We start from the raw sequence: 14,143 nt of genomic DNA on the forward strand, positions 1-14,143 counted from the left end.
AGGCCAGCACTTTCGCACTGAGTTGAGGAAGAACTTCTTCACTCAAAGGGTGGTGAATGTATGGAACTCACTACCCCAAAGGGCTGTTGACGCTCAGTCCTTGAACATATTCAAAACTGAGATAGATAGATTTCTTATTACAAAAGGGATTAAGGGATATGGGGATAAGGCAGGGTCAGGTTATTAGCTGGAGTTAGATTAGAAGATCAGCCATGATTGAATAGCGGGGCAGGCTTGAAGGGCTGAATGGCTTACTCCTGCTCCTACATGTTATGTTATAAAACTTGCCAGTTGAAAGTAACGCTTCCGATTATGAGTTTTGTCCTCATTTCCTTGTATTTGTGGTTAACTCTTGTTTTACACCTAACAAGGTGCAAGCTAACAAGGTGTGCATTTCAGATTTCAATCTTGCAAAAAAAACTGCCTAGCTTATTCAGAAGCTTTAATGGGGTGAAGCTGAAAGGATGTTCTTCAGTTCACAAGTTTTTTTAAAAAAATGCAATATTGCACGTGAAAAAAGTTCACAAGATTGATCTGGTAAAGAAAGCCCTTCGACCCATCTGGGCGCAATACTCCAAAACACTCACCCTTCCATCTCCCCAGCATCAAGCTACTTTTTAAATGGGTCCAGTGTCCTGGCCTTTTCTGGCAATTTGTTCCAGTTGTTGATTGGAACTGTGCCTAGTTCTGGATGTTCTGAAATCCTGAGGGAATGAAGAGTAATTCCTCTTGGAACGTGTAACAGTGGCGGAGTTTGAGAAAAGGTAAAGAAAAACTTACTGGTATCTGTCCTGAAATTGCCAATTGCAACTCTAAACCTATGTTTTCTTGTTCTGCTGTCTTGAAACATCCTAAAGTATTGGTCTGGGTTTACTTTCTCTTTTCAAAATCTTACTTTTTAAATCTCATTTAAATGTTATACACCTCTATGAGGTCCCTTTGGAGCCCTCTGCTCTTAAGACTGATGAACTTGTCTAATCATTCCTGTTATTGAATTGCACAACTGTGCCACAGTGATCTTAGCAAAGGAACTGTTTCTCATCTGCTATGTAACCAAATTAGATGCAACACAGTATTTTCAAACGTTAAGAAGCATTTCGTTGTTAATAAAACGAGGAGAAAGAGCATCTCTGGTAGAAGGTTTAAGTGGTTTGTTCAGCAGGTATAGTACAGCCCTTTCTCCTTGCTGATCTGCAGTTGTCATCACTTTCCAAAAACCAGCAAGAATAACAGGCAAGACAATTGAGGGAATCTATCATAAATCCAGTACTCACTTTCTCTCCAGTTCTCACCTGACGGAAAGAAAGTGCAATATAGCATATAGACGTCAATGCATTTCCTGTCGCCTTGTCCTTATCAGACAGTCAGTTCTGTGCTCTGTGAATGAAAGCAGCATCTCACAACTACTTTGAAACCGTGGATGACTTACTAAAGAGCCATACAATTTCAGTGGTGTTCACAAGGCGTGTTACAGGATGGGATCCGCAGACAGTAGGTTACTTTATATACTTTCTATATATATATATACAGACACATATATATTCTTCCTCTTTCTCCAAATGCACTGTTCATTTCACAGCAACGTCAGGCACAAATTCTCGAAAGCTGGTTAATTCATTCAGTACTCTTTGCACCAGTTTTAAGTCTGAATTTCCTTCAGTGCTGCCTCTTTCATTGCACGAAGTTAAATTTTTTTTCTCAATGGAAATAATTAGATCAGATTAGGATTTTTTTTAAGAGAGAGAGAGAAAATTTTTTGGGGGAGTAACTGGAATAAATCCGTGACTGGAGATGGTTTTAAATCGCATTCACGTCTCAAAATGTCGCTTTCCATCTGATCCAGCAAATTAATTAATGAGATCTGCAGAGTTGAAATCTATTTGTTTTTTTAATTAATTTTTTTTCGGGGGAGCAAATTACAGATTGTAACGGAAATTGCTAATCCCTGCCGATCGCTTGTATTTTGTTTTTTTTGGGGGGGACAGTAGACGATTTGAAACTTTTCCAGTTTTACAGCTGTAACAAAAGATCAAACTGCAACCTTGCCACCACAAGCGACATGAGGTCCAAGAACTAACTAACTAACTAACCAACTATAACTAACTAACTGTCTGCTCCATGTAAACCCAGAGACACGTTAAAGCTATAATAGCGACAAGCTGTTGATACATTTAGAAGCAATGATTGCAGTGTTGATCACAACACTCCCATCCAGTGCTGACATGGGATGGGCTACTGTTGAGGAATACTGTTATCCTTTGCTTATTTTCACCTGGCAAGTTGTAGGCAGGAACCTCACAAACAAAAAAGGGTTTGGTTAGACCTTGTATATGGTGCATATGCGCAAAGAATGGATCTGATAGCGCCTTTTAGCCTCCTAGGTCTTTTGTAATGTTATTTTTTATTACCTTGCAGGTCTTGTCACAATACCGTGACAGTGTAAAGTAAATATAGCTGTTTGTGGGACATTGCTGTGTGCAAATTGGCTACCTTGTTGGCCTACAGAATTTAATTTACAATAAATCTTGTGAAGTGTTTTGAGATGTCCTCTTGACTCCAAAGGCACTATATCAGAATGCAAGGATTAACTCTCTAACACACACACTCAAATATTATTGAAAGGAATCTAACCATTGCTAGCAATCACTGACCAGACAATGGCACTAAAACTGCAAAGTGGAGGGATTGAGCTTGAGAATGTTTTTTTTGTTTTAAATCTGACTTTAAAGTTTGCAAAGGCCTCATAGAAAATCTGCAATCCCTAATGTTTTGTAAAGTGGCTCGGCAGCCAGTGCCCTAAAGGTCTGTAATGAAACACCATAGAATGGTGTGTGAACCAGGCTGTATAGAAATACAGCGAATTCTCACTGTTGCTAATTGCAGAAGCAGTGGAGACAATTTATTAGAACAGAACGCAATATTTGTCTTGAATTTTAGTAGAACAAGTGGTTGTCTGTTAAGTTTTAATAAGTTTAATAATTTATCTCTCCAGATTTAGCCAATTGCAGTACTCCATTCTGGATAATGCTGGGCATCACTTTGTTAGCTCTGATAATTTCCCTTATAGTGAATGTCATCTACTGCACAGCAGCACCTCGCAAAGGTAAGGACCTTTGTAAAAGTAAATCCTGTATTTTCACCATGTGTCTAAATATTAAATAGTGTTTCAGGAGTACACGTTGACTTTAAAGTTACACTTGAAGCTTTCATCGTCAGCTGAACATTGATCTTTCTCTTATTCTTAATCTATTTTTTAATTGAAGAAGTAAGAGTCCGAAACCCTCTGTGCCCTTTACCATTGCAATCTCCTCCAATTCCCCTCTCCCACCCACAATCTCTGTTCCACAAACTAGGGCCTGCTCTATGGGCCTTACTCCTTCTGCCCACCCCACTTCCCCTCATTGTTGTCGGAGCTTTCATTCACTTGGTCTCTGCTCTGTAACTCTGTCTGAAAAGCTCCCCGTCTGTCTGTCTGTCTGTCTTGTCTGTTTGTCTCCAAAACCTTTGTAAAAAAATACTTCTTCGACCGTGCCTTTAGTCACCTTGCTGGTAACCTCCTCCTTCCATTTTCCACATTGCTCAGAGTTTCCACACCATTCCTGTGAAGCACTCTGAGACGTTATGCTAAGGTAACAGGCAACTTACGTGAGTGAAAGCTCCTGTAGGCCTTCATATTATAAGCACAATACTGTATTAATCGCAAATCCTAAATTGGCTAAATCCAGCACTTTACGAAATATTAAAGATTGCGGTCTAGGAGGCATTTGCAAACTTTCAAGTCAAATTTAAAAACAAAAAACTTTCTCACGCTCAATCCCTCCACTTTACCCTCCCCTTGCCACTGTTCACATATGAACACTATGTGAAGACCTTCCTCTTTTGACCATGCCTGCGCCACCTCCCCTTTCTTCCCGGCTCAGTGTCAACCTCAGGCACTGTTAAGCATCCCAGGACACTACCCCGCTTGAAAGGTACTATATAAATGTAAGTTGTTGTTGTACACACAGACACTAATATACTGTTTTTTTGCGCTATGAAAGCGCCTACAAAATACACATTCACTCCACTTTACAGTATATCCCGTTAAGCATATATTTTGAGACATCCTGAAATAAAAGGCACTGTATCAAATATAAGGATTATTGTTATTATTATTGTAAGGAAGATGGGGGAAGGAAGTGGTGATCTTAAAAGCAACATTCACACACTGATTTTTTTGTCCTGATATGTAAGGTGCTGTTTCAAATGTAAGGATTATTATTGTTCATATTATAGAGGAGATGGGGAGAAGAGCAACATTCTTTATGTTAATTCTGGACTCCATTTTGCAAATATTGGATTACTGGGGAATTGTGGATCTCAACAGGGCAAAATCTGAAAGCCAGTAAACAAAACAGCTGGTGTTTTGCATTCGTACCTCCACAGACCCTGCAATACTAAGTGTAATTGGTGCAACGTTAGTGGTTCCGCACTTGATTTTTAAACATGTCAAAACATCTTGCGATCACAGTATTTCAGGTTGCTGAAGAACCACTCTTGCTAACAGTACGTGTTTCACTTGGGATGCAAATGCTGTTATGGGGAGATGTTGTGCATGCAAACCTAACCACATGCCCAGAGTTCTTCTTTGCCGAGTGCTAGCAGTGTAACAGAGTACTGCTGGCTGCTCAAACTCCCAGCACAATAAAGAAATAATAAAGCAGATACCGGTTTCGAACCAATGACCATCGTGAGTTTAAAACCACGAGAGACAGCTCAGCAACCCTTGCTGCAATGTTCTCCTTGGGTTAGAAATGACCTAAGGTCTATTCATGAGTACTTTCCTGAGGCTGGGCCAAGCTAACAGTAAATCCCTGGTAGAACAAAGGAAATGGGAGGAAATTTGGTTTTAAAAAAGGACAGTTTGCTTGTTTCTTTGTTTGTTTATGTAAAAAAAACGGTTTCCAGTTAAGACTGGAGTTAGGAATTTTCCAGCGTTCTATGCAATGATCTTACCTTTTAAGAGAAAATGGTTTTAAGAGGCTGAGTCTGAATACTAACAGTAAAAATCCTTGCATTTGACTCTGGTGCCTTATCACATCTTCGAGACGTCTCAAAGTGCTTCACAGAACATACTGTAAAGTGAATTGACTGTATATTTTGTGGAGGGAATGAGTGGAAGTTTTGATCTCCTGGAGGCAATAAGCCAAGGGAATTTTGTTACATAATATAATAATGATCATATAACATGGCCTAGGATCATTCCCCCCTCCCCAGCTTGCTTTTGATCTCCCAGAATCCGAGATCAGTATCAGTGTACACTAAAGACGGTGGGATTGGAGTAGTTTGATTTTAAAGCACAAACAACACTATACACACACACACTCGCTTTTCGGCTCACTTTCTTGGGTGCACAAATCAATCTTTTTGTGCTGCGTCTGGACTTTGGGTAAAAACACTGCCTTGTTGAGCTACACACCGCGTTGAGCTCATTGGCATCTTGCCTGGAGGAAACAGTACAAGTGCAGGGCGACCCTACGAAAGGGTAATGTGTTGTTTGTAAGTCTGGATCAGAGAGAGTTAAGAGTAACAGCAGCTGCTCTTTTGGTGGGTGCGCAAATAACACTCCACGTACAGAGAGCGCAGCAATCGCTTTGCAATTGCTGCACACAAATCCAGCCCACAGCCCACTCTGTGTGATTTTTAAAAAAAAATACAATACCTATCTGGACGCAGATCATTATTTTTTGTGTCAATCTGGAGGTTAAGGAAACAGACGATGCTCACATTTTACCACAGGATAGCGCTGGGTAAGTAGGTTTGTTGCAAAGTATTTTTAATCAAGCAAAAAAAATCTGGTTGATGGTCAAACTTCCTGAAGAACATTGGGCTGATTCGATCTGCTCTTTGCAATCTCCTTTGCAGCAAAATGCATGCACCAGCGGTGTGTGACCTGAGCTTCATTTCAGCTCCCATTTGCTCCATCGTTTTGTAAATGTGTTCACTGATACACGACTGGAGCGCAATTTGAACTGATGAGCAACCGGGTGGTAAAATTGTACGTTTAACACGTTTTGTAGGGTATAAAGAAATAGCAACATGTCTATCTGTGTGTCTGTGTGTGCAAATAAAAAAACTTAAACTTTCCCACAGCCACCAAAAACATGCCACGTTCAGTAGTTCCGAAATATTATCAGATCAAAACTCACGCATTCACTGTGTGTTTGCCTCAGCAGTCCATACTTTTAATTTCTTCTTAGAAAAAAATCTGCAGTGTTAACATGTGGATGTTTAACTGTGCTGAAATCACTGATAATGTTACCGTGGACTCTAATAATAATAATAATCCTTGCATTTGATATAGCGCTTTTCACGTCTTCTAGACGTCCCAAAGCGCTTCACAGAATATACTGTAAAGTGAATTGACTGTATATTTGTGGGCAAACGCAGCAGCCAATTGCGCACAGCAATGTCCCACAGACAGTCGTGGATTGAAAATGACCAATTTATTATTGTTTTTTGTTTTTTTGGAGGGATTATTATTAGGCTCTGTGTGGAGTAAGGAAACTTGCCCAAGGTTTCGCCCTCTGCCTGGAATTGAACTCCGGTCTCTCACTTGCAAAGCGAGTGCTCTAACCACTGAGCTACAGGACTCTATATCCCATCCCAGCCCATCCCTCCTGACCGTTCATTCCCCCAAATAAATAGGGTCGTTTTGGGTTACGAATGGAGGAAAGCAATACCAAAACAGCCGTAAAAACACATTGTTTTTGCTGATACATTCGGTTTAAGACAGCCCACACCTGCAGATCAGAAGTTTGGGGAACTGCAACTATCACCAGATTTCCCCTTCCAACAAAACACCTGTTACCCCAGTCACAGAATGACAAGTCCTTTCCAGATGACTTGTCTCTCTGTCTGTCTGTCTGTCTTTCTCTGTCTGTGTTTGCCTGTTTTTTTGGGGGGGGTGGGGATGTCTGTTTTTTTTTCTTTACTTGATTTAGATGTTTCGTCTGATTTTTCAGTTCCGGGGCCAAAATACACAGCGGAGGTCAAACACACGCACAGGTAAGCAAACTGCACCTGTCACAGATGGTTTTAAATATGGAGAGAGAGAAATAAATAAATGTATTCCTCAATATCTGTGCAGTAGGGGAGGGTCGGTGTTTTCTCTAATGCAGTATGACAGTGTCAACTTGGCTCAGTTGGTAGTGCTGTCACCTGAGTTAGAAGGATGTGGGTTCAAGCCCAACCTGTGGGGGATTTTGAGCTCACAGTCCAGGCTGACACTTCAGTGCAATACTGGGGGAATGCTGTTTTGTCATAGTGCCGCCTTTCGGGTGAGATGTTAAACCTGGTTGAGACGTTAAAACCGAGGTTCCTGTTCAGGTGAACATTAAAGACTTCATGATACTATATTAAAAGGAGAAGGAAATTTCTTCCGGTGCCCCAACTGACAATCCTACAGATAAAATTGATCATTCACTTTATGCCTGTTTGTGAGGCATTGCTGTGTGATGAGACGTTTTGACATGATCGGGTGCTGTACTAAATTCAAAAAACATCATTAGTATCAATAATAATATTTCTAATATTAGTATTAATTATGATTAATAAAACATATTTGTAAACCCAGTCCGGCTAAAGGTAGTAAAATGCTATAACTAAGTTGTTATACTTTGATTATCACAATAAATTATCGACCTATACAATCATAGCTGGCATGAACTATCCAAGCTAACCACTTGGGGTGGAGTAATATTGTTTAACATCAGGGGAGCTGAGAATCTCATATCCATTCATGATTACAAACATCAAAATAGGTGTAAATGTAACTGTTCATACCTAGCTACATACACTGTGCGGAATCCCAAGATTGGCCGATTTGCCTCTAAGTGTAGTATGTGCTTTTGCAAATTTTACTGTCCACACACAATGGACATTTCTATGTGACCTCTGGCCCAGTGTGCATGTGCCTATACATTTCAGAGAAAGCTGGAGTATACTGTTTTGGCACAGTAGGGTGGCAATATTCTCCTGACAGATGGATATCATGATACCACTCAGGAACAAAATATATCTTATCTGTAATTGATCGATTCAATTCTATTCTATAATACAAAAGGGAGACGTAGCCTTGAAATCATAGCCAGACAGTTAAGAGCTGAGGTCAGGAAGCATTTCTTTACGCAGAGTTGTGAAGACGTGGAACCCTCTGCCCCAGAAAGCTGTTACACGTGGAATCCACATGGATGCTTAAAAGATAGACAGATTCTTGGGCAGTAATGGTATTAAGAGATATTAAGGGATATGGAGAGAGGGCAGAACATTGGGATTAAAAGATCTGACAAGATCTAACACACTGCTGGATCAGACTCAGTGGGCTGAATGGCCTCCTACTGTTCCTGTTTTCCATGTTCCTAATAAATTTGTTCGGAAACACCTCATTTGATTTTTTTTTACACACACAGCCTAAAATCGTTTCCTTCTTCTCCTGAAAGTGCTGGCCCAAGGTGAGTTTCCGCTGGTGTTGGCTGCTGACCCAATGGCTCTTTCTTTATGCGTGAGGCTAGATAGTGAGACCTGGCAGGCCATTCGAACAGGAGGAATACCAGCCGAGTGTAATCCAGTTGACAACCTATGGACAACCTATGGACCAATAGTGCTGAGATCAGCAAATTCAACATTGACTTGAGAGGCATTATAACCAAGACTGACTAATCCAGCCCTACATGTGTACATTTTTCTCTCTCCACAATAGAACAACATTATGTAATCATGATTTAGTGTTTTCTTTAATATTGCAATATTCTGTTTTTTGTTTCTTCAGTTTGGTCAGTCTGGAGATTGAGGAAATAGATGATGCTCCAATTTACGGCAATGTTGTCCAGGATAGCGTTGGTATGTTCAATTCAAAGTACTTTAAACAAAATTGAGTCTGATTGATCAAACCTCTGAAGAGCATAGGGCGTATTCTGCTGTGTGCACTCCTTTGCAGAACATTCAATAGCTGTGAACTGAGCTTCACTTAGCTCCAATTGCTACATTTTGTGAATTTAGCCCCCAAAACATAGCCAACTCACTTTGCAGAATATTCTGAGAAGCACTTTCACATGATTCAAAGTGATAAGGTGCTATATTAAATGCAAGAATTATTATTATTATTGCACACTTCTAAAATAATTAAACAGTTTCAACTTATAAAGAATGTGTTGTAAATTATATATTGAACACATTTTATATTTATAAGCAAATAGGAACATATTTGCAAAACATACATAAAACAGACCAGAAAGCACTTACCCACAGCCACAAAAAATTGCTACACGGAGAGCACCGAGCAGTAATATCCCCTGTGTATCAACAACAGCAAAATTATATTTGTAAAGCGCCTTTCAAGTCAGGAGGCCGTCCCAAGGCGCTGAACAGTCGGGGATCAGAACCCAAGCGGGGTGGGGGGTGCAGGGTTGGGGTGAGGGAGGGCAGGGAGCTAGGAGGGTGGGTGAAGGCACGGTCGAAAAGGAGGGTCTTGAGTTCTTTAAACTTCCAATGTGAAAAATAAACCTCTTTTAGAAATAAAAATATGGCAAAATGTTTTCAAATATAAAATTTCTGCTCTACTGCTTTACCTTTTTGAAATGCATTTTTCAGTTTACTTTAATTTATTTTGTTACTCCATTGCACATTTCGACTTGCACAGTTCTCTGTGGGTTGGTTCTGTGCCTTTGGTGGAGTGGCTGTGCTCATCTGCTGGCAACAGCGAGGTTCATTTGTGGGAAGGATTTCATTTTGTTTAGCTCCCTGAGGTTTAGCTGAACTGGGGAAAGCAATCCTTAGTTTTGATCCTTCCTGCTCACATTAATGGATAATCCTCCTGGGTGGGAGTCACTGCCTTTGCCTGGCTGTGGGTTGGTTCTTCTTTTGTTTGCTCGGATCTCCTGCTGACACTCATTATGGAAGTTCCCATGTGAATAAAAACATTGAGATCTCAAAGGACAAACCAGTGCTGTGGGGTAATAATCCATTCAAAAAAAATCGACAGTCACTCAATCCACGACTGTTTGTTGGACATTGCTATGCGCAATTGGCTGCCACATTTCACCCACAAAATATACTGAATATACAATTCACTTTACAGTATATTTTGTGAAGTGCTTTGATACTTCTCAAAGATATGATAAGGTGCTATATCTAATGCAATAATTATTATTATTAAAAGGAGTCAAATGCCTTTAAGGGAAGAGGAGAGAGGAAATAGGAAAGAAAAAGAATATGCCGAAGAACAAATATAAATAAATTTGTTTAACATTTGCCTTAGATAGTCCTTACATTTTTTGTATCATTTAAAGTTTAGTACATGCTAACTTAAAGAATAGCAATTTGCCAGATATCTGCAGTCCAGCAGGATACTTATAAGTTAAAACAGAGAACGCTGAAAACACTCAGCCTGATCTGCTGAGTGTTCCCAGTGATCTGTTTTTGTTTAAGATTTCCAGCATCTGCAGTATTTTGTGGTTAACTTACTGAGTTATGCTGCTTCTGCTCTGTTCCAGCAATAGGGCTGAAAGTTCGGACTTTAGTGATGTGGGATCATAATGATCATAAGTCATTATTGCAATGGGTTTAAGGATTTGTTGAAATGTGCCTTAACTTAGGTGCAGAAATCACCACCTTTCTGGTTCAATGTGAATTATTCCATTTATCACTATACTATCTCAATGCTTAGTATTGAATTATGGGCAGTTCTACTGTTTTGAGTTTTCATCCTGTGTCCAGACCGGAAAGGGTGAATTGCACTTCACTTGGACCCTGAACCGATAAGACTTTCATTCCCAAAGGTGAAAGGAGTGTGCAAACTGAGTGCAAAACCTAGTACCCAAATGTTACCTTAAAAATATTTTTATTTCGAGATCGGACAGTTATTTGCAAACCTGTTTATTAACTATTGTAAATGTTTGTGTAATATGAAACCTGCAGAAAATAAACCTCATGGATAATATTGTGCAAATCCCCAATGGTAATATAAAATGCATTTTTTTTTATCTTTAAAGAAGACCAAAATGAAAGCTGTTATGAGTCCATGACACCAGCGAATAAAGCTGCAGTTGACATCAAGGTATTTATACCAAAGTGATAGGTTATTAACAGCTCAATGCACCTTATATTGTTTCCTTTTAGCCAGACAATTCATATTTCACTGTATTAAATTAAGTGCTCCGATACACTTCCCCACAGTATATAAATGCAAGTTGTCGAATGTTCATTAGTATCAGCTCTAACTCAGCGTTAAAAATTTCTGTTCTATTTTATAGCACATAGTATGGAGATGGTAGAATTGTTTTTGCAAAAATAATTTTTTGTTGAGTGAAATTTTGCTTCCAAGTCCAGTTTTACATCCACGAAAACTCTAGACTTGAAGTATTAATGATAGAATCCCACAGCTAGATGCAGAAAAAATACAGAAAAATCCTGAAGGGCTGGTAATTTCACAGTAACTGGATGAGTAAACTCATCTGTGTTACTGAGAAGTTTGGAACTGTGGATGTTCTTCACCAGATTTCAATTCATGCTAATTCTAGCATCACAATGCTTTCGTGAGAGACTGGGTGATTTGGGTAACTTCTGCAACCCCAGGAAATTATTTGAAGCCGTCTTGAAATATTACGCTAATGGAAAGTTATATATTTCCACTGGCGTAACATCACAGCAAATAGTATTTGATACTAACTATATGTGGATCTGGCCTTTCATTTGCACTCGTTGAAGGGTCGTTGGTGATAAGCCATTATAGACTATGTGACCAATCATCGGTTTTCTAGTATAAAAAGAGACTCAAATGTATCTTGAGGGCACATCATGGGGGATTTTGTATCGTCACTGAAGGCGACAATAATATCATCTGAAAGCTCATTGTTGTGGTTATAATGTGAAACAGATATTTGATTACAATATGCCGTTACGTGCATTCGCAGGTGGCGGAAAGCAGTCAAATGTGCTATGCATCTCTAGACCTTTCTACAGAACAGAAAAAACGGCACAGAAAGATGGAAAATAAGCAAGTGAATTACGATGAGCTAGATCTACTGGAGGATGATAATCTGCCACTGAAATCTAACACGCTGCGATCAAGGACTAGCATTTATCTGAACAGTGACCAACTTGTTTTTAATGGAGCTACAAAGCAAGAGGAAGAAGAAAGTATTCACGCTGACCCAATTAAACTGTACAGCATGATAAATGCAACTCGGAGTGGAATGCCGATATCCGACAACAATATAGAAACTGGATTTGAGAATTCAAACAATGACGTTAGCGAATACTAGTGTGACCAACGCTGGTTATGAAAGAATCCAGCATTGAAGGGTATGTGTAGAAAGGACAGGATTTGGGCATTGCGGCAAGGGATTGCTCTCGTAGTTGCATTTTTGCACTACTTTGTGTGAAAACATGAAAACAAATTCTAATCTAGTGCTTTTGGTCAAAACATTTCGAAGATGGCAATCTCTACTAGAAGACAATTTCACAATTGATAATCCATTTTATCCCTCAGTGAAGGGAGCTCTGGTTGAAGCACACAATATATGCATATGCTGTGCCATACCTCATATCGAAATGAAGCATTTCAGAAAAGGACAACAAGCATTAAAAGAGCCATAACCCTACATCTCTGAACAGGTAGTAAGACTGGAGATGTTTGATTTATTAAAATCAATGTATCATTGTTTCAAGACCTTTTGCGAGTTGTAGTCATTAATGTGAAATAATTCTATGCTTTTTAAAGTAAAATATTTTGAAAATTTAGCATCGTTATTCTTCTCTTTAGTTGTTACAAGTGAATTTTCAGCCTTAAAATGTTAAATGTAAATTATCTCCTGCGTTTACTTTTTTTAAAACAATTAAATTATACTATATGATCGTAACTTAAGGTTTCCAAATGTATTTTATATATGTCGTGGGTGATGAATAGATTTAAAATTAGTGTTGAGAATAAGTCTATACAGTCAACAGGACTCCTGTAGCTCAGTGGTTAGAGCACTCACCTCGCAAGAGATATTTAGAAGACGTGAAAAGCGCTACATCAAATGCAAGGATTATTATGTGTATATATAATGTATATTATATAATATATATTATAACATATAATATATTGTATAATATAAACAAGTTATTTCAGTTAATGTAAAGGTCCTTCTACAAACAGGAAATTTGTGCCTGCAGCGGAATAAAGACTGAAATAACTAATAATTCTACCAGGTTTATTCTTATGTTAATTCTGAACTGCTGTTACTATTTATATTGAGCATTTTGTTCTATGTGTACATAAAAAAAATTGTGGGTTCACTATCCCATTACAATCCTGGAAACATTTGCTGTAAAATTCTAATGTTGATTATAAAGTAAAGTGGAACTACAGTACTACAAAAAATCAGTGATTCTTTATTCACAACACTGACTATATCTGTAACATTATTCATGTTTATCCATGAATAGCAGTTACATTAGGCTAATAATCAAACTGCTGCAATTTAAAATGCAAATCAGTTTTTCCCTCTGCATTAATCTTCTACCTGTTCTCCAAAATGCATCAACCTATCCTGGTATATCCATTCCAATTACTCAGACAAATTGTGAACGATGGAAGCCAGTGCAACAGTGGATGGGTATCACAGCTAAGTGAAATCCTTTTTTCACCTGCTTGCCTCCACACCTCAGGCGCTAACAGCATCACTATCCAAGGATGCACATTCCACCTCACTGAGCCAGTCCGGAATCTTGGCATCTTGTTTGACCGTCAACTATCCCTTCTATCCCACATCCGTGCCTGCCTTCCCCGGGCCTGCTCCAACACTGTCTCACACCACAGGCCGCCAAAACCCTCATGTATGCATTCATAACATCCTGTAGCTCAGTGGTTAGAGCACTTGCCTCACAAGCAAGAAACTTGGGTTTGATTCCTGGCAGGACAAAACCTTGGGCAAGTTTCCTTACTCTACACGCCTGATAATAATCCCTCAAGAAAGAAAATACTAATTTGGTCACTCAATCCACGACTGTTTGTGGGGCACTGTTGTACGCAATTGACTGCCGCGTTTCGCCCACAAAATATTACAATCAATTCACTTTACAGTATATTCTGTGAAGCGCTTTGAGACGTCGCGAAGAC

At 39.2% G+C, this 14,143-nt stretch overlaps 1 protein-coding gene across 6 annotated transcripts; it reads left to right on the top strand.

Moving 5' to 3' along the window:
- The first annotated feature begins 722 nt into the window (after positions 1 to 722).
- Positions 723 to 13,034, top strand: LOC103180141 (T-cell receptor-associated transmembrane adapter 1). 6 transcript variants are annotated; one of them, XM_007895806.2, is made up of 7 exons: positions 723 to 764; positions 2,993 to 3,103; positions 7,005 to 7,047; positions 8,451 to 8,492; positions 8,810 to 8,880; positions 11,031 to 11,095; positions 11,952 to 13,034. In XM_007895806.2, exons 2-7 carry the CDS (start codon positions 3,025 to 3,027, stop codon positions 12,300 to 12,302), a joined length of 651 nt encoding a protein of 216 aa, XP_007893997.1. In that variant the 5' UTR covers positions 723 to 764; positions 2,993 to 3,024; the 3' UTR covers positions 12,303 to 13,034. The 6 variants fall into 6 exon arrangements, with proteins under 6 accessions (XP_007893997.1, XP_007893995.1, XP_042190595.1 ...); XM_007895804.2 differs by lacking the exon at positions 723 to 764 and adding an exon at positions 1,378 to 1,491; XM_042334661.1 differs by lacking the exon at positions 723 to 764 and adding an exon at positions 1,378 to 1,491 and having other exon boundaries at positions 11,034 to 11,095.
- The last annotated feature ends 1,109 nt before the right edge of the window (positions 13,035 to 14,143 follow it).

The sequence above is a fragment of the Callorhinchus milii genome, unplaced genomic scaffold (genome assembly GCF_018977255.1).
Source record: "Callorhinchus milii isolate IMCB2004 unplaced genomic scaffold, IMCB_Cmil_1.0 Scaffold4, whole genome shotgun sequence".
NCBI lineage: Eukaryota > Metazoa > Chordata > Chondrichthyes > Chimaeriformes > Callorhinchidae > Callorhinchus > Callorhinchus milii.

Coding starts and splice junctions, on each gene's coding strand:
- LOC103180141 (XM_007895804.2), top strand. Junction 8,493..8,809: donor CCTGAAAGTGCTGGCCCAAG/GTGAGTTTCCGC, acceptor TTGTTTCTTCAG/TTTGGTCAGTCTGGAGATTG. Junction 8,881..11,030: donor TGTTGTCCAGGATAGCGTTG/GTATGTTCAATT, acceptor TTATCTTTAAAG/AAGACCAAAATGAAAGCTGT.